The following is a 19,618-nucleotide window of genomic DNA, read 5'->3' as shown; positions in this document are numbered from 1 at the left end:
GTGAGGGAGAACACTTTCAGAACCATTGCTGACTCCATGGTGTTTTGAAAGAAATTCCTGGGCAGTTTTCTTTAAAACACACACAGTAATTTGCAATTTACAATGGCATTTTGTTTCTATAATGAAGAAAATATCAGTTTAAAAAACAAACAAACTGCAAAGTGCTACAGAACACTTATCATCTCTACTCTTACGGATCAGATAGCCTTCACTGTAACCATGCTACTTTGTTACAGAATTTAAACAGATTTATATTCCATAGGCTAAATGAACATTTTCTTTTTTTAAAAAAAATCCATTCTGCTGATAGCCAAACATAGTTTTCCACTTGTGATTGGGTATTTATTCAAATACTTGTTAAACAGTTTGAGTGGCTTTAACTAGCTTAGCTTAATTTGACAGTCTGCAGTCAACAGCTCTATTCTCAGATTAAATGCCGTAATTTTAAGGATTACCCAATGCTCTTGAACAGCACACTGAAAAGTCTCGTGAATTATCAATTTGTCAACTGCAGGATATAAAAAGGGGTGTATTTCAACATGGAGAGATGAGCTACTTGCTGTATTTCTAAAAAAACTCTAGGTGTAGCCCTTCTACTTTCCATTGGAATGTATTTATGTCAAAATCTGCATCTCTCAGAGGTTGCCTGCTGAAGGACTCCTCCCACCCCTGCCCCTAAAAACAGTGACATCATCAGTATGGTAGATTCTCATAATAGCCTTTCCAGTCACAGGACTCCTGCAGTAATCATGTGGCAGAGACAGGCATGATAAAAGAAATCATTTTTTCTTCCACTACTCTCCCTTCACCTTCTTGCAGAAAGGGTATGATCTCCAACTTTATAGGGGCATGGGGGTAACACAGAGCACTGGCCAAGCCCAGCACATGGCTCTCTACAACAGGGGTCAGCAAACTTTTTCAGCAGGGGGCCGGTCCACTGTCCCTCAGACCTTGTGGGGGGCCGGACTATAATTTGGGAGGGGGGGAATGAACAAATTCCTATGCCCCACAAATAACTCAGAGATCCATTTTAAATAAAAGGACACATTCTACTCATGTAAAAATACGCTGATTCCCAGACCGTCTGCGGGCCAGATATAGAAGGCGATTGGGCCGGATCTGGCCCCCGGGCCTTAAGTCTGCCTACCCATGCTCTACGACATTACTTCCTACAAGCAGTTGCAGGTGGTGGTGGTGGTGAGACTAAACAGTTCTAATGTCAGATGCAGGGGTTTATCATTCCAGGTAGGGAGAGAGAGAGAGAGAAACAGCAGTCAATGTACTGATCTCACAAGGCCATGCTTTCACAGGGGAAATCATGATAAGAAAACTGCACTTTGCACAAGTGTTTCACCTCTGTAATCATACCATTCTGGATAACACAGTTACCCTTCGAAATAACTGAGCATCACCAGCTACATTTGTGTCTCACAGCACAATACTCATTTCATCACCATGCATTTGCCCTTGCTGAGGTATCTGCCTTCCATGACAAAGTCCTCACTTACCAAAGAAGAGAATTTAGAGCTTCTGATGATAAAGCTACAAATAATAAAATATTTCCCTTGTAGAAATATAGAGAGAGCACTGATTTATTCAAGTCCACCCAAATGAGCCCATGGCAGAGGTGCTGTTTGAACCAAGGACTTCCAATCCACTTTTAGCGACTGCACAAAGGCTGCATTATTTTACTATTAAAAGTATAAAAGTATCACTCACATGCTTCCACCTTCACTTATCCTCTAGCATGGCCAGGAGATTGCTAGCTTCCACTTCCATTTTAAATTAACTTTACTTAACCTTATATATGGTTGTTGAAACAAGGCCGTTTCATAAATTACAGTTTGAGGTTCATGAAACTATAGTTTGGCCAGGTTGAGACATCACAACAAGCTGTGGTTCATCTAAAATGGATGGGAAAGCTTTCAAACTCCTTCTCACAGCTGTACTGTAGTGGGAAGAGTTCATCCTCATAGCACCAGTCTGTGGTTTAGCAATAAGTGCAAACACAGACAACTCACCATAAGCAGAGAATTCTCATACTCAGTAACGTAAAACATTCACAATGCCATCCAAAGTGTCCATCTCAATGTGGTTGGTTGGGGGGGAGAGAGAGAGCCTGAAAGCAAAGCTTCTGCCGTCTGTCCTCTAATACAAGACTTAAAATTGTAGCAGCTGCAAGCTGTAGCACAAAGAAATATGCTTTTGTCTGTGAAAGTACTTTTAAAAAACAATGAAGTGTCATAAGTTTTGGGTAAACTTGATGGACCATTTTTCATATATAACATAGATGAAATATTTAAAAATGGTATCTAGGGCTAACTTTTGCTTCTGCTATGGCTTCCTATCCTGTTTCTGCAAGTAATAGTCACTGATTGTTATTCAACTACAGAATGACAAACACACAATTGTTTACTCTCCAACCTCACTCTGAAATCATTTGGGAAAGGGCCATAGCTCAGCAGTAGAACATCTGCTTGCACGCAGAAGGTCCAGATTCAATTCCCAGCATCTCCAGGTGGGGCTGAGAGACGCGCCTGCAAGAAACCCTGGAGAGCCACTGCTAGTCAGTGTAGAAAATATTGAGCTAGATATACTAATGGTCTGACCCAGTATAAGCCAGCTTCCTGTCCTACATTAGCAGATTGATAATTTTATGTGGAAAAATACTAAATAAAATTAAATGCTAAACAGTAAGAGCCACTGCATTGTAAGTGAAACAGAAAGTGCTGGCCTTGGATCAGGGAGACCCAATCCTTGCTCAGTCAAGGAACTCATAAGGAGGCCTTTGGCAAATTACCTTTAGTCTACCAAACAGGACTGCTGGGGATAAAATGGGATAACTGCAAATGCCACCATGAGCTCCTTGCAGAATATAAAATGAGATGCATACATACAAATGATCTAAGTAACAGTCTTCCACTCAAATCTTTCCTCAAGTAAAATCTTCCCAGTAAGTCTATAGTGATTTCATCTGAAGCTAGAAATGAGCACACTTTTCTTTGAAAGTATACACCAAAGCCTGGTGGGAGGGACCCAGATCACTAAAGCTCTCTCTCATTCTCAAGCTTTCCAGGCAAATCCACAATCACTGCACATTCTAATCAGACAGACAAGGGAAAACGTCATCCTGATGTAAAGTGCTAAATTTGTCTCTTAGTGGTCTCTGTAGCAACCCAATATTCCAAAGAGACAATCATGTGATCAATGCTCTTAGCTCCTGCTGTTTATCCTGCACTGTCCTACTTACAGCAGCTTTCAATTCCAGCTGTCTACAGCAGAAAAGAAAAATCATCACCTGGCCTCCTGCAGTACATGGTCCCACTTCAGGCTCATCTGAATTGATATTTTTTTAAAAAAAAAATCTTGACATTACTGAAGCAGGGAGAAAAAGAGGAAAACTGCAAGTTTAAAAATGAGAGAGAGAAAGCACCATTTGAATTAACTAGAAACACAGGCTCAACCAACTAGTGAAACTATAGGGTGAACTATCTTAGCATTAAGTGATCAACACTCAATCCTAATGGAGCTATTTACAAGTTAGCAACACAGGAATCAAACTGGTTAGCATAAAGTCCACAGAATTCAATCAATGAACTCATGTGAACATAAACTTAAATTCAAACACTCTGGCTTAACTGTCTACTTTTCCTTCAAGTCACATTGCTGTGAGGCTGGAAGCAATTAACCTAAGCCCTAACTAACCTAACCTCCCCTATACAAGGGTGACAAAGGCTTTTTCTGCACATAATGCTAAACTATGGCCTCCATGTAAACCATATTGTATAGTACCCTGAGACCGAAAAATATTAAATAACAAGTAAGCCACACCCCTAAAACTGAGCCTTTTGCATAGAAATCAAACTCATTTTTTAGCTTTGAGCATGACTGCTTCCTAAATATTTGATGCTGGTTCTTTGGAATTTTAAATATATATTTTTTTCTAACTCAGACCCAGCTCTGGAGGGTCCTGTCATACAATATGTAAGTAAACTAGGATTTATTTATTTTTATCATTGTGTATAAGCGAGACAAACATTATATTTAAAGGCAAATTTTGACATGTAGGAAAAGAAACGAAACTGACAAACATTAAATTACTACTATGCTCAGATAGTCACGGTTAACTATATTTTATGAACTACAGAAGGTACAGAATGGACTTTATATACCCTTCTAGACGTATGTTCCAGAGGTGTGAAAGTCTGGGGGAGGGAAGAAATGGGCAATGCTTGCTGCCTCCCTCTATCAAAGCCTTAAAACATCCAGGTCAGGTGGAATGGGGAAGGTGGGAAATGTGCAGTATACCGAGATAAAAACTTAGGTTATCATTCTGAAAGAAAATAAATTTCATTTCAGACAACATTAAAATCATAATTACAGAGCCGATCCACATTACGGTTAGCTTTAGAACTAAGATTTAAAAGGTGATTACAGTACCGCTGCTGTGTTTGACATTTTTGTATCCTCAGATATTTGGCGTAGGAGAGCAATCTGGGAGATGGCCAGAAGTATTGCTCCTGCAACATGGCAGTAATAAGGCTTTTACGCAGCCTTGCTTCAGATAAGGGCCTTGACACTGTGTTGCAAGAGCAAATGCCTGGCAAACTCCCAGAATTCTCTCCCACACCAAATACCTGAAGATACTCACTCTGGGAGTTTGCCAAACACACTGCTCCTGTAACACAGTGTCAAGCCCTTTTTCTGAAGAAGGCGAGAAGAAATGTGGCAGGATCAATATTCTGAGCCATTTGCTCTCTCTCTCTCTATCTTTTGCGTCAAGAGAGAGAAACTGATGACAGTCGAACACAAGTGAGTATAAATGAAGTAACGAACTGGCACATGAAAGAGTTGAGTAGCTTTTTCAATTTTCACAAAAATTCCCATTTCTGGAGTCCATGAAGCTCAGTTAAAGATCTTCGGGTGCCTCCCCCATGAGAGATCTGGAGGGTGTCAACATGGGAACAAGGCCTTTTCTGTGGTGGCTCCCCATTTGTGGAATTGCTCAACCAAAGAAGCCTCGCCTGGTGCCTTTGTTACTATCTTTAGGCACCAGATGAAAACTTTCCCCTTCAACCAGGCATTGATTAACATTTAAATGTGTCTGTGGGAGACAGGTTTATTGGTTAGTTTTGCTTTTGTTTTATTATGTATTCTGTGTTTTCATTTTACATTTGTATGTTTTGAACTGTGAACTTTGGACAAAGGGTGATATACACATTTACATCACCATCATTGAAACCATAAATATCAACATGTTCCCTGCATTCTTTTGTTCGTCATCCTACAACCAATTCCAGAGATTACCAACAGCAGAGATTACCAAGCGAGATTTCCCCCCCCCCATTACAGTTTGCCTCATATAGCATTAGATAGATCAGTATTCTGGTGTAGTATTTTATTTTCCTTTTGATTGCACCTGCATCATTTTTCACACTTTCCCCTTTTCTTTAATATCAAATAAACTGCTTAATTGGATTTCTGGTGTGTATTGGTTTTTGGACACACTCAAAGGCTGTTTGTCCACAATGCTTAGACAGCCTGGGCTATGCTACCTATTTAACATGCCTGGGAGTTATCAGGGGGGTGATGGCTGAAGTTGTCAGGAAGCAGCCTTTGAATTTAGCGGGCAACCCCCTTGCTACAGAATAGATCACTTTAAGACAGTGGGAATGCCACATCCCCAGCCCTAGAAGGTGACAAATAAGTGGGGGAGGCTAGACAAGAGAAGAGAAGTGTAGGAGGTCATCCATTGCAAGTGAGTTACTTTACCAGGTAGGCACTGGAGCAGGGGACTGCTGTTCTTAACAACCCCCATTAGAGAAAATGGAACTTTCAGGTTTAATATTATTTACTAGAATGAAGAAGAGAAATCTAATAAATAAGCATGTCTAGTTTCATATGTCTGCAGTTACTATGACATGTTGATGATGGTGGGGTGTTTAGTTTCCATTTCTGGATCATAACGCCAAGGCCTATATGTTGTTTCCAAGCCCAGGTAATAAACTTTCCTTTTGTTTACTACAAATGTTGGCTTCAACTTTCGACTTTTGCTCCCATTTCCCTCAAATTGACAAAGCTTCGCTCTCCCCCAATGCTTTCTGATTCTCCCAGGCATTTAAAAATCTATGATCTTAACAGTTCTGAATGGCAACCCACTGTTTACGCAACGTATTTTTAGCCATGCTGCAAAACTGTTTTTATCTTTCTCCCCAGGTTGTATGCTACAATTGTTATATGATATGCTATATTAATATAGTATTTTATTATTTCATGTTCTCTGGAGAACAATGTAATTGGGTGACTCAGATAAACATTGACTCAGATAAACACTGTAAGTAAACAAACAAAACCTAACTTGGGTGCCCTAGGGTGCAGCAACCTGCAACTTCATCTACAACAGAGGGTGTGTTTGGGACCACAGTTTCAATAAGAAGAAAGATATGCAAAAAGTTTTGGGGAGGACCTTCAATATCTTTTCCTCCATAAATTCACAAGCTTAGCCCCTGGCATCTCAATTTTCTACCATGCAATTATGAAACAATCCTAGATTTAGGATCCTTTTGTGGGGGGTTGGGGTGACAACAATAAGTTTCAAATAAAATTGACTTTTGAACTCCCCGTTGAATGATTCTTTGCAACTAAAAATAATAATATTTTGAAGTCATGAAGGGAAAATGTGTTTGGGGTCCCGTACTGGGGTCAAAAGTATTTTAAACAAAGAGATGAGCAATGTGCAGACCTCAAGGCTATAGCTTGCGGTTGTTGTTGTTTCTAAATCTCCTGACTGCAGAAAACCTCAAGAATTTGATGCTAAAATGATTGTGATTGGTACAAATTCACTACTTTCAACTACTGTATGGACTTTAAAGTCACATTAAAAAATTTCAAGGGACCAACCACAGAATGTCATGTTGTAAGGCATCAATTTGAGAATCATACAGAATAAAAACAAAATGTCAACGTACCATATTGTCAATTTGACATTTCCCAGGCAGATTCAGCATGCTTAAACATGTCTTTTTTTCCCTTTTGTTGACTAACTGCATGTTAATTTTATTTAGTGTGCAAATAGCTGAAAAGGTTTTTCCTATAGCCAAAAGTAGCTGAAATTATGGTGGGGGAGGCATAATGAAATCCACTCAGGTGCAATCCTACACACACTCACCTAGAGTAGGATTGTTCTATCATTGTGGCTTAAAACATTATGTTCAAACAAACACAAAGCTTTACTTGCTGCTTGAAAGGCATGACAACTCAATAGAACACTCTTTCCTCACATTAGATCATTTTTGGGAGGCAGTATTAAGACACTGGGAAGGAGGAATTGTTTTATAATTTTATAATGCCCATAAACACAGCGCTGATTAGGGAGAGTTAGCAGAAAAAAAGTTTTTAACGTTTGACTAGGCTAGTATTGTATCAATTATAAATGCATAACACATGCTGTGCTCATTCATTATGTTACTATTTAATTTTATGCAACAAGACATTTCTAAAAGAAAATAATTTGCAGAAAAAATATAGAAAAAATATAGTAATTTATATACATATATATATCTCATATTACTGTTGCAGTTCCATGAAAATATGCATTTTACGAAGCAGGGAGGGAAGAACTAGGGCGATCTGCAGATGACCCATTCTTGACACCTACTCCATTGGCCATGATAAACATCTGATTTAACTTTAATTTCCTAATCAAAGAGACTCTCCTTCTGTAATCTACAAACAAATCACAAACTATCCCTAAATATTCCAGAGTACACTAGATACTATTTTTTTGCTATGGAAAGCCTGCACAAGGAAAAAAAAATTTGCCAGAGATCGTTTAACCTGTAAGAACTAATGAGCCCCACCCTCAAACTAAAGCCAGAGCAAAGAATAAGCAAGAACATTATTCCTCCATATCCATACAAAATAGCTACTAAATTCTCTCCAAGTATAGCACATACAATCCATCATGCAAGTTTTGGAATTGAGTTTTCTAATCTAATATTTAACTTCAGGATCAAAAAGAAGCAACCTCATTACTTTCAATGGGGCTGTGTGTAGGGTGCCCCGAAAACTTCACTGAGATACAACATCTTGTGTTCCCTACATTTTATTTGTATTTATCCCTACCACATGAGTGTTTATTCTAACAAACTCTTTCAAATTAATAAGAGAGCCATGAACTTGCAACTCACATTTACAGCAAAAACAACAAGTATTGTGGCAGGCTGAGAAATTTATCAGGGCATAAGCTTTTGTGCACTACAGTCTACAATGTATGAAGCATTAATGAGTTACAGATATATGTGCATAGTTGAGAGATTGAATGTGAACAGTGTGAACAGCATTTCATTTCCCTCTAATCTCTTTACTAACCCACCCCCCAATATATGTGCTGGAGCTTGATATATTGGGGGGGGGTGACTCTGTGTGTGCACTCCACACACAGACACACAAAAACAAACACTTGTGAATCAGGATAACGCTTCAAGCATATGATGAAGTGGACTGCAGCCCACGAAAGCTTATGCCTTAATAAATTTCTTAGTCTCTAAGGTACCACAAGACTCTTTGTTTCTCCTTCCATGCAAAGTGATTGTTCTGTACACAGTAAACTGCACTAAAATAAATTAACAGTTTCACATTAATGGAATAAAACAGTACTGAAATAATTTCCTTATGGGGAAAGCCCATAAGGTGGCGCGCAGCAGCTCAGTCCGGAAAGGCAGCTGTAGTTTCCCCCCAGGGTGGGGTGGATTTAATATCTAATTAAGTACTAAATAAATAGACATGTCTTGATCTCTCCCCTCTGCGAAGTATTTTTTTTCATAAAACGAGTCTGCACACATTTTACATTTTTCCCCTTTTAAAAAAAAAAAGCCTTCATATGGCTGTTTTTTCCTGGGAAACAACACACACACACACACACAGAGAGAGAGAGAGAGAGAGAGAGAGAGAGAGAGAGAGAGAGAGAGAGAGAGAGAGGGCTGTCTGCAAGCAGCAGAAGTACAGTATTCCTCAGCTGGAGCTGTTGCAAGAAAGAAGTGGCTGAAATTAAACCACAAGCGAAACACTTCAGAAAAGCTGTCTGACTCCCACTATGGAATTTCCTTCAAGAATGTCCTCAGGCCATGTCAATGGGAAAATGTGAAGGGTGCAGACTAAGTGCAGAGATACTTAAAAGGCTAATTATTTCTGCCCTTTCAGTGATAAGTGAATTATTCATTAAAAGTTTTACCTAATAAAAAAGAAAGAAAGAAAGCAGTCTTTGCAGCCTTCAATACATTTATTAATTTTAGAGGTCAGGTCATCATATTCTATCATTTCACACAGGGAGCGTAGGTGCTGGCAATTGTTATTTCCTTTTTCAGGTGCTCATCGGAATTGGTGAAATTATAACCATTTGACCTTAAGGGGCTGACACATATAAAGCTGATTCTGCCTTTTAAGAAAGGCCTTAATAAAAAAAAAAGTGACAGCTAACGGTATTAAACCACAGAGTGAGAGCAAAATGCACACACAAAACCCTCATGCACTCTAAAAACATATATTCAAACAAGAACAGCTATAGAGGTCTGTGGGTTGTTGTTGTGTGTGTGTTTTAGTGTTCTATGTACTTGCAAGTACCTGAAGCTTTCAGGTCTCCAAACTCCTGCACCAAGTGTAGAAGGAGGAAGAGACAGTTGCATGTTCATATCCTCAAGAGGTGTAAATCTAGCTGAAAGCCAAAGGCCACCACTTGAAGCAAAGACCACTCAATGGAAAGCAATTTCATGTTAAACACACACTCATACTTCTAGAGCAGGGGAGGCCAACTTTTCATACCAAGTGGGCTGCAAGAGTACTTCAACACAGAACCTGCAGCCCGCACGCTGCTTGTTGCAGGGGGTAGGGAGCGAGGCCAAAATTTGACACACACAGCCCTCATGCTGCCTTCCAAAAGTTAGCTAAGCGAGGCACTGGATTTTGGGAAGAAGGCAGAGATGGATTTAGGGGAGCACGACCAGTTCAGTTGCACTGAGTGCGGAGCCTCAGGGGCACCGCAGAGGGATCTGCAACCATTATATAGAATGGGAGAAGAAAGGTGGAGGGTGCCAAATTTGGGTGTCACACAGGGCACTGCTGAAATTTGAGACACCAAGGTCTGCCACTGCTGGAAGGGTCCTGAAGCCCGCTCACCTCCTTCCTGAAGCTAGCAAAGCGCTAATAAGGCTTTGAGAAGGGGACAGATGGGCTCTAGGATAAGGTTACCAGGTTTTTTTCAATGAATTCGGGGACACTTTTCAACTTCAATGGACTTTGTATGGGGACTGCTTTGTAAATCTGGGGACTGTCCCTGGGACGGGGACCTCTGGTAACCTTACTCTAGGACCCTGTCAGAGCCATCACTTCCCCTTCCCAAAGCCTAGTCTCACTTACCCCACTTTAGGAAGGCAGTGTGATGGCTGCCAAAAAAGGCATTGAGGGCCGCATATGGCCCTCAGGCTGCATGTTGGACTACCCAGTTCTAGAGAAAACTAAGAGCAGTAACTACAAAAACAACTCAGTGGTTAAGCACCTGCTTTGCATGCAGAAGGTCCCTAGTTAAATCCCTAGCACCCCCAGTTCAGAAAGATTCAGGCAGCAGATGGTTGTAAAAAGCCTTTCCCAGAGACCCTGGAGTGTCACTGCATGTCTAGGTATACAACAATTGGCTAGATGGGCAGAGAGTCTCACTTAAGGCAGCTTCTTACATCCCCTGCCCCAGTTCCTTCAAAGGAAGCTTACAGTGTGGGGACTATTAACTTACAAAATCCTAAACAGTCTGGAACCAGAGTATCCAAAGAATCTTTTGCCCAACCAGTGATCATAGCCTTTTCCTTAGATGCTCCCACCTTCAAAGTTTAGGTGGGTGGGTGGCTACTAGAGGCTACTAGAAATAGGGCTCTCCTGTTACAGCGTCTCAGATATAGAATCCCCTTCCCAAACACATTTGGCTGATGCTATCATTATCTTTTAGGCACCATGCTAAGTGTGTCCTATTCACTCAAGCCTGTAACAGCAATCAATATGCCCTTCACTGCTGTTGGATGTTAAACTACGATTATTATTTTTTAATGGTTGTAAGCCACCTTGAAGGTCTATATGGTGAAAAGGCAGGATATAAATGTTTTCAAAATAAATAGCCTATACTAGTTAACTATAATTATGACAGAGGAATCCAGAATAAAAAGGTGCGTGTTCAGATAAGTACTTGCATACACATTTGAAGTATTTGGTTTCATAACAAATGGCCTCAGTCCAGGAGAGAAAGGCTGACTGGCAAAAGGAGCAGAATAATCAAAATAGCTTCTCTTCTGTTCTCAGCGTTAGAAGTATCCCTATGCTGTGAGGGGAGCTGCTGGAGTTGCTATTTTTAAAAAATTACTTCGGTAGCACCAGTGCACATTTGATGAGGATCTGGTGGATAAAAGGGAAAGTGAGGTCCATAAAATCAATAACAGAAGGTCCACATTGGGGAAGTCTTCGTGTGCCTTGTTTGACCTTGTTGCCACTGTTACATCTTCCATTTGAGAGATGAGAGATGGAACTGAGCTTACTGCTAGCACTGATGAGAAGTGGAATCTGCACTGTGGTTTAAGGCAGTTCCTCCTCTTGTACTGTTCCAATTAAACATGCTTCACTTTCAGAGAACATTATGGGGATATCTCTCCTGTGCGGTCTGGTGTTCTGGAGTGGGGGATTGGTTCCAGATCTGAACTGATTTTTTTCCCTTTCCAATGTCACCCTTTGAGAATTCTAGTCAATATGTTTGGCAAGAGCGTGCCTTGGTCTTGCATATCTCACTATGATGGTGCTGGTTATGCCCAATAAGCTTATTAGAAAATTATATCCCATCCAAGCACCAATGCTCCAGATACTACAGCTACTTGAGGGGAAAATTAAAATCACAGAATTGTAGAGTCAGAAGGGACCCAAAGTGTCATATAGTCCAAACCCCTGCAATGCAGGAACTATGAACCCCAAACTCAAAAGCAACTGGTGTCCTATGTTAAGATATCTGAATCTAACACAAGTTGCTTAGGTGTCTTTGAAAAGTGAAAATTCCAGACATTTATTAATCATTAGCTGAATATCTGGGGCAAAGAGTAGTTATAACAGTATTCATAAGAATTAGCACTTATTTTGAAATAAATATTACTCAGTATTTTCCAACAGAGCTGTACATTTATAATTTGTACCGTATCTGGCTGGTTGTGACAAAACAAATTTGCTTTTCACAAACTTCTAAGACACAAATCTGACAAAGCATTTCTGAAGAGCTGCTAACAGGTGCCATCCTTCAAGCACTAGCAATTCTAAAGATGTCTATCAAAATTTAGATGGCAATGTCATTTTTAAAGATAATTTGAATAGTTCAAAATGCTGGGACTATAACATATTATAGCAGCTGCAAGAACCACATTTGATTTCAGTATTAAAACTCTATTTGCTTCTTAAATGCATAGATTCTGCTTCATCAACTAAAAAAGCCACACATATTTGAAACGAATCACACAGTTAACAACCAGACAAAATCATAACCAAGAGTTCTGGCTGCAAGCAGCACACCACACTGCCAACTTAAACCAAACTGAGAATACTTGCCCAGCAGTCATTTCTCACAGTGGGCTTTGTAAGTCCACAAGTGGACATAAACACAATAGCTCGCTCCTGCTTGTGATCCTCAGCAACTGGTATTCAGAGGCACAGTGCCACCAACACTGGGTAAAATAACCATCACGACTAGTAGACATTGACAGCATAATCCTCCATGAATTAATTAGTAAAGAAACACATTATTGTTTGGGTTGTTCTTTGTCAGACTAAAACTGGCACAGGCTACAGTAGAACTTTCACCAGAACAGAATACAGGGATTAAAATAATATTCAGGGGTTAAAAAGGAGTTTGAACACATACAAGTGAAAGCTGCTTCAAACTTATTGTATTTACATCCCACACCTTCAGCAAATTTATACCGTCTTACGTTGGTTTTCAAACAGAATGCGTTCCAGAAGTCCATTTGACTTCCGAAACTTTCAGAAACGAAGGCGCAGCTTCCGATTGGCTGCAGGAGCATCCTGCAGCCAATCAGAAGCTGTGCGGGACGTTCGGCTTCCAAGGCAAAGTTCCCAAACTGGAACACCTACTTCTAGGTTTCCGACGTTCAAGTCCCAAGTTGTTTGTGAACTAAGCTGTTCGAAAACCAAAGTACGACTGTACTCCCTGGGAGGATAAGAATAAAAGTGCAACAGAAATAAATAAGAAAATAAAGTATACAAACCAACATGAACTAAAACAGCAACAAATGGTTAAACTAAGCGCTAAAATAAAACTGCTCCAAGTTCAAATGAGCTAACATTAGCGGTCCTTGAACGTATGGGGAAACGGAAGTGATTTTGCTTGGTGCCTAAATTATGAGAGAATGCCAGGTGGATCTCCATGAAGAGGGCATTGCAAAAGCAACCATGTTCATTGCAACTACTTAAATTCTCCCCCTAGCAAGCACATGGTGTGAATGACAGGTGCTGTTTCTAAACAATGCAGATGGGCCAAGGAGCCATGGCCAAATGGGATTCCTTGGCAAGCATACCCTGCATCTTTAGAAACACGCGCCTGCCGTTCCACTTTATGGTTTCCTATAGGAAATACATAAAGCAACCCTTGAAGGGATTCTACAAGAAGAATGGTGTAGGGATGCAAAACAACTACAGTTTTGAAATAATATGTCTCTGGAAACAAAAAAAAGTACTGAAGTATTCCAATATGCATTCTTCAAGCCTCGCTGCAACTCACCATTTTGTCAGTCAACAACAAAATTCACACAATATGCTGCAGAAGAGGACAACACTGTCGTGCATTCCTAAAAAGGTGATATATCACCTTTTATTAGGGTGAACTAAATCATCACAAAGCAGCCAATAAGCTTTCCAGTTCTTTCCCCCATGTTCCTTCAAAATTGTCTTCTGGAAAAGACGAGGGATGTTTCAAGGCATTAATATCTAGTTTTAAGAGTGCTGTAGAACTCTAAAGCTTCCAATTTTGTGACTTTTAGTTGGTCTTAATGAAGTGTTTTATACCACTGTTCTTTGGGGATATTTTTAATGGCTACTCCATCATTGTCTATATTCTGAAAGAGTAATTTACCAAATATCTTTGTAGCTCTTCTACATGGGGTTTTACCTTGTATTTTTATACTGCCAACAGCAGCCTGGACAAGAAACAACTGAAGTAAAATCCTGTCTCCATCAGTATCAGAACAAGCAAATATAAAAAGGAATGATAGAAGCACAAGGACAGCTGTAGAGGAAGATTCTATTTTAGAAAATTACAAACATATGGAAGTCTATTCCATCACCACATGAGATCTGCACTTGCATGAAGAATCAGTTCACCGTTCTCTATTTGTAGTACAAAACAAATAACCATTATCCTGAAGCTGCAAGTAAAAAACACACTGGGAAGGAAAAGGGGGAGGAAAATGCACAAGGTATCCTACCTTTTATTTATAGGTTTCTCATCTTTCTCGTAAGGCTTCACAAACCATTTCCCGATGCGCACAAAGTTCCGGTTCATTAGACATCTTTCCACCAGGTTGTGAATTGCTTTGAATAGCAGAGTGCGACATTCGTAGGAAAGCCCATTCTCCCATACACCGTCTTCCTCATCTGCAAGCATGGGAGGGGGAAAAAAAGTTAACAGCCAGCTTTCAGTGGAGGTGCAAAGAAAAAGAACGCCACCAACAATAACAGCAATAACATTAGTGCTGACTAAAAGGTCACTTCATACATTACATTTAAGAGTACCCCATAGGCTTCTTCAACATAAACATATTGAGGAGTCTTACAGAAAGACAGAAAATGGCCCATCAAGCCAAATACAGGCCACCCAATTAGGAGCTCTCTGTTGTCTCAGACAGAGGCCTCATGCTGCTCTTAAAAGACCTTTCTATTTAACCACAGATGCCAGGGACAGGACCTGGGTTTTTCGGCATGCCAGTCATTTGCTCTGTCAATGAACTATAAGAGTGCTCCTGCTGTCAAAGTTTAGTATGCATTATCTTTGGGAAAAGGACCCGTCTTCTTAATTTTTATTATTACAGGCACCATCTAGCCCAAGCTGTGTACTTTGGTTTTAATGGAACATGCGCGACACTCCCATCAAACTCAACCAGAGGCTTAGACGTATTTGCCACACACAGGCTCAGGCCCCATATAAACTAAACAAGTGGGTCCTGTCACACTAGAACATTACTGTGATGTTCCAGGAATCCCTTAAAAAGGCCTGGCCCCGGTAGTCACTAGGTCACTTCCTCAGATACTCCACTGAAGCCTGACTTCCCTTAAAATACCTGCTTCTGGTAGATACTTACTTAAGAGGAACAAAGCTCTCTTCATATATTCATTCACACAAGGTAGGTAGGAGTGGGGGGTGGAAAATTAACTCTTAGAATCTACCCAGATCAGAACACAGGCAGTTGAAACATTAACTCACATTTAATTAAGGAACATTACATGAAGAACAAGAAGCCATTTCACATATTTATTATTATTATTATTATTTATTATTATTATCCTGTCCATCTGGTTGGGTTTCCCCAGCCACTCTGGGCGTCTTACAAGAGTTCTATCCTAATACCCCTTAATAAATATGCAAACTATTTTACATATGTTTTTATTATCCTGCTCATCTAATTCCTTCTTTCTTTCCATCCTTTCAACCACTCTCTTCTTCAGTGATAATTTCCAACACTCACTTCCTCACATTCTACTCCACTCCCCTATTGACAATCATTCTATTCCATTCACTCTTCTGCCACAATGACCAAGAAATACAGTTGGGGGACAGAGTTTGACAGCACATCCTTGCCATAACACTTCCAATAATGCCTGTTTGGCTTTCTTTCATAGGAATGAATGGTTGCTATACACTCTTGTGAGTAAAAGTACTGCCCTTGGGAATAGTTTTGAGGTGAGGTCACAACCTAACACACCCTGACTTGATCCTCACTGAACTGACTGCACTGCTGCAGCAGGAGTTGTGCTCCCCCACCCACCCACTCCAATAGTCCATCTGATATGCAAGTTCCTTCCACTCCCAATAATTTACAATAATAAAGAAGATGACTAGACAGAATGGTTCTGACCCAGTTAAGCCTACAACTCTGTATCCAGAAACACATAAATGTCAGCCTTGGGGAGAAAACTACTGCGCTGGGGAACAGTGGTGAGGAGAGGTCACAACCTGACCCACCTTAACACCAAGCAACTCAGGAATTGCAGGAATTATAGAGAATTGTGGGGCATGACACACAAGCATGGTGAACCTTTGCTACAGCTAGAAATACAAATGAGATAGGCATCAAAACACTAGAGGTTTGAGAGTTGTCGTTTGTCATTGCTGTCCAGTTCATTCCAATATACCTACACAAACTCAGTTTTCACCAAGAGTAGACAATGACATCAGCTGAAGTCTCTGTAATGTTTGCACATGTCCACTCAGACAACAGGGAAGAAGTGTCTGTCCTAAGGTTTCCAGGAGTACAGGTGCCCACATCAAGATCTACATTTAGGAGCAAATGGCATGGACTTTCTAGAATCTCTAGACAGAAGCAAAACTTGCATTTCCCCAGAACACATAATGCCAATTTTGAATCCATTTGATGTATTCCCCAGACAAAAAAAAAAGTTTAACCTGACAGAAACTTCCACAATGTGTTTTTATCATGCACATCAGATATTGTTTCCATGTTAACAGACTTCGTTCAGTCAGATTGCAGCACTACAGTTAAATGCCTTGTTCCTTTTCCACATAACCACTTTAAAAAGGTGGCTGGCTGCCATCTGAAGAATTTTGAGCTCAGTGTCTATTACATGAATTTACCAGTATCAACTTTAGAAGGCGGATGTCTGGCTGAAAAGGCAATCGATAAGTCAATCAGGATTTCTTTCTACCCATTTTATTGCCTCCAGGTTGGATAATAAAGGTCACTAAAGACAGTGCTTGTTTAATCAGTTTCCAAGCTCTCACCTCAAAAAAGGGTCTTGCACTTCTTTGGGAAAAAATACTGAAGCTTCAAATTTTTCTATCCATGTTGATTAACACTTAGATGTACCAAGGAGTGGGTTGAACTTGGCAACACTGATAAGTACTACCAGAATCCAATAATGAAGCCTGTCAGATTTATATGGGGTGGAGCTGTGGGTTAAACCACAGAGCCTAGGACTTGCTGATCAGAAGGTCAGCGGTTTGAATCCCCGCGACAGAGTGAGCTCCCGTTGCTCGGTCTCTGCTCCTGCCAACCTAGCAGTTCGAAAGCATGTCAAAGTGCAAGTAGATAAATAGGTACTGCTCTGGCGGGAAAGTAAACAGCGTTTCCGTGCGCTGCTCTGGTTCACCAGAAGTGGCTTAGTCATGCTGGCCACATGACCCGGAAGCTGTACGCCGGCTCCCTCGGCCAATAAAGCGAGATGAGCGCCGCAACCCCAGAGTCGGCCACGACTGAAACCAAATGGTCAGGGGTCCCTTTACCTTTACCTAAGCTCACATGAGGTTATTAAGAGAGCACAGGATCATCATACAAACACCTAAACACACACTCACACAAAATGTCAGCCAGTTTTCGAAAGGCTTCTTCAGAATAAAATCCTGATTCGTCACTCAGTCCCATGCAGGGTTGTATGCCCCAATTCAGAAGGTGCACAGAAAATAATACTGGGAGGCAGCTCCTGGGGATCACTAATGGAGGAGGTATACTGCCTTCAAGCCTTACTAATGAGAATCTGTTCACCACTACAAAGAGACAAGATGTTGGACTAGATAGGCTAGAGGTGGGGAACCTCAGGCCCAAGAACCAAATGTCTTTCTTGCTCTCCGGATTCTTCCTCGACCATGCCTCCTTCCCAGCCCACAGCCCTCAGTAGCCATGTTCTGCAACTTCTTTGAGTGCTTTTGCTTGACTGGAATGTGTTTTTATTTTTTTTTTTTTTATTTTTTTTTTTTAAATAATATTTATTGAAGTTTCCAAAATACAGAAAGAGAAGAAAAGAAATTATGAAGATACATTCAGAACCTTATTTTCAAACATCCACTTTCTGGGACTCCCCCCTTCCCCCACCCCTACTGTATTCCCCTTTCATATTGTTGTTTCCACAAGTTCTATTTCTGATTTAAAGCACAATTTATATACCCCATTGTTCAAATTTAAATTTATACAAACCTTATGCAACACCCTTGATAAAAAAAAAGCAAAAGATCTCTCCCCATAGCCCACCCCCTTTTCTTTCCACAATGTCCCCCTTTTTTCCCATTAAAGTAAAAGCACACAGAATAAAAGTATAAAAAAATAAAAAATATATTAGAAAAAAGAAAACCAATTCAGAAAATAGTTGCAAGCCTTTGGATTCTAATTCTCCCTCCCCTTCCCCGGTTTAATTTCCCTTATCCTCCAATCTATGTTTCCAGCCTGGAAATCTTAAGTCCATCAATCCCATTTTTCCCCCAACTCCTTGCAGAATTATTTCCCATTTCTAGGATTACTTTCTTTAAAAATTAATTCCTAAATCTTTAAAAATGTCAAATTATAAAATTCCCCCCATTGTTCTTTCAAGGTTATAGTCCAGCTTCCTCTTGTTCCGCTGCTAAAACTTTCTTATTCAGAAGTTTAGTAACTCTACATGGGTTGTTGTTATTCAGGAACAAAAACTTGCGTTCAGTCCCTTCCTTCTTCAGTAAGGTATTCTGTTGTCTCCTTTTAGTCTAAACACCCTGTAGACAAGATTCAGTTTCCGTTTTGCAGCTTTCCCAGGAGATAACCAGTTCTGTGAAATTCCGGAGTGTTGTATTTTTCCCGGCTTACGCCCATCTTTGTAATGTCCCGAAACTCCTCTAGGGGGGTTGTTGTAACTTTGTTTCCAAAAATCCGATTGTTCTCCGTATTTTCGCCATTTTGTATTCAAGTCTTAACAAATTATATCAAGTTGTAACAAATTTGACCAGCAAGGTCCTTGTAATAAAATCCTCTTTAATATTCCGACTTTGACAGCTACTTTGACAGCTGTCAAAATCACCGGCTCTTTTCACCAGGCTCACTCCTCAATCGCCCCGGTTCCCAGGGAGGGGGGTGCATTTTCCTTCTCCTTCAATTCTTCCTCCAGCACAATTCTTGTACTTTCCCATCATGGAATTCTTAATTTAGCAAAGATACCGTTCTTTTTGGGCCTTGGCTTCCCAATCCTTGTTTTAAAATGTCTACAATAGGGAGGGGGACTGACTTCCTTTTTAGATCCCCCCCCGCTCGTCTCAAATCCCAAAAATTTTTCTTCTTTTAAACCCGATTTCCAATTTACTCACGGGTTGTTGTTAAAAGTCCAAATTCTCAATGGAAGAAGTCAGCGCTCTCCGCCGGATGGCATGCGGCTTCGCTCGGCAGGGATGGCAGAGGACTCAAAGCACCACGCTTCTCCCCGGCACCCGATCCGTAGCCTTTAAAAAGGCTCCTTCACGAGTCGGGAGGGCGCTAGCGGTGCTAGCCGAGTCTCCAAGTCCACGGCCCCCGTGGCCGTGGTTTCTAAGGGTCCCCGCATCGCCGGTGCGGTAAAACCC

General features: G+C 40.6%; 1 protein-coding gene across 1 annotated transcript in view; it reads right to left on the bottom strand.

Annotated features, from left to right (window-relative positions):
• The window catches only part of MED13 (mediator complex subunit 13), a 103,098-nt gene that overhangs the window by 58,485 nt on the left and 24,995 nt on the right, over nucleotides 1-19,618 (bottom strand). The window contains exon 3 of the mRNA XM_083587373.1: nucleotides 14,514-14,682. Within this exon, the coding sequence (XP_083443499.1) occupies nucleotides 14,514-14,682 (169 nt within the window). The remainder of the gene's footprint in view (nucleotides 1-14,513; nucleotides 14,683-19,618) is intronic.

The sequence above is a fragment of the Podarcis filfolensis genome, assembly GCF_964270895.1.
Source record: "Podarcis filfolensis genome assembly, chromosome: 15".
In the NCBI taxonomy this organism is placed as follows: domain Eukaryota; kingdom Metazoa; phylum Chordata; class Lepidosauria; order Squamata; family Lacertidae; genus Podarcis; species Podarcis filfolensis.
The sequence above is the reverse complement of the archived record's forward strand: the minus strand, read 5'-3'. Positions and strand labels throughout refer to the sequence as shown.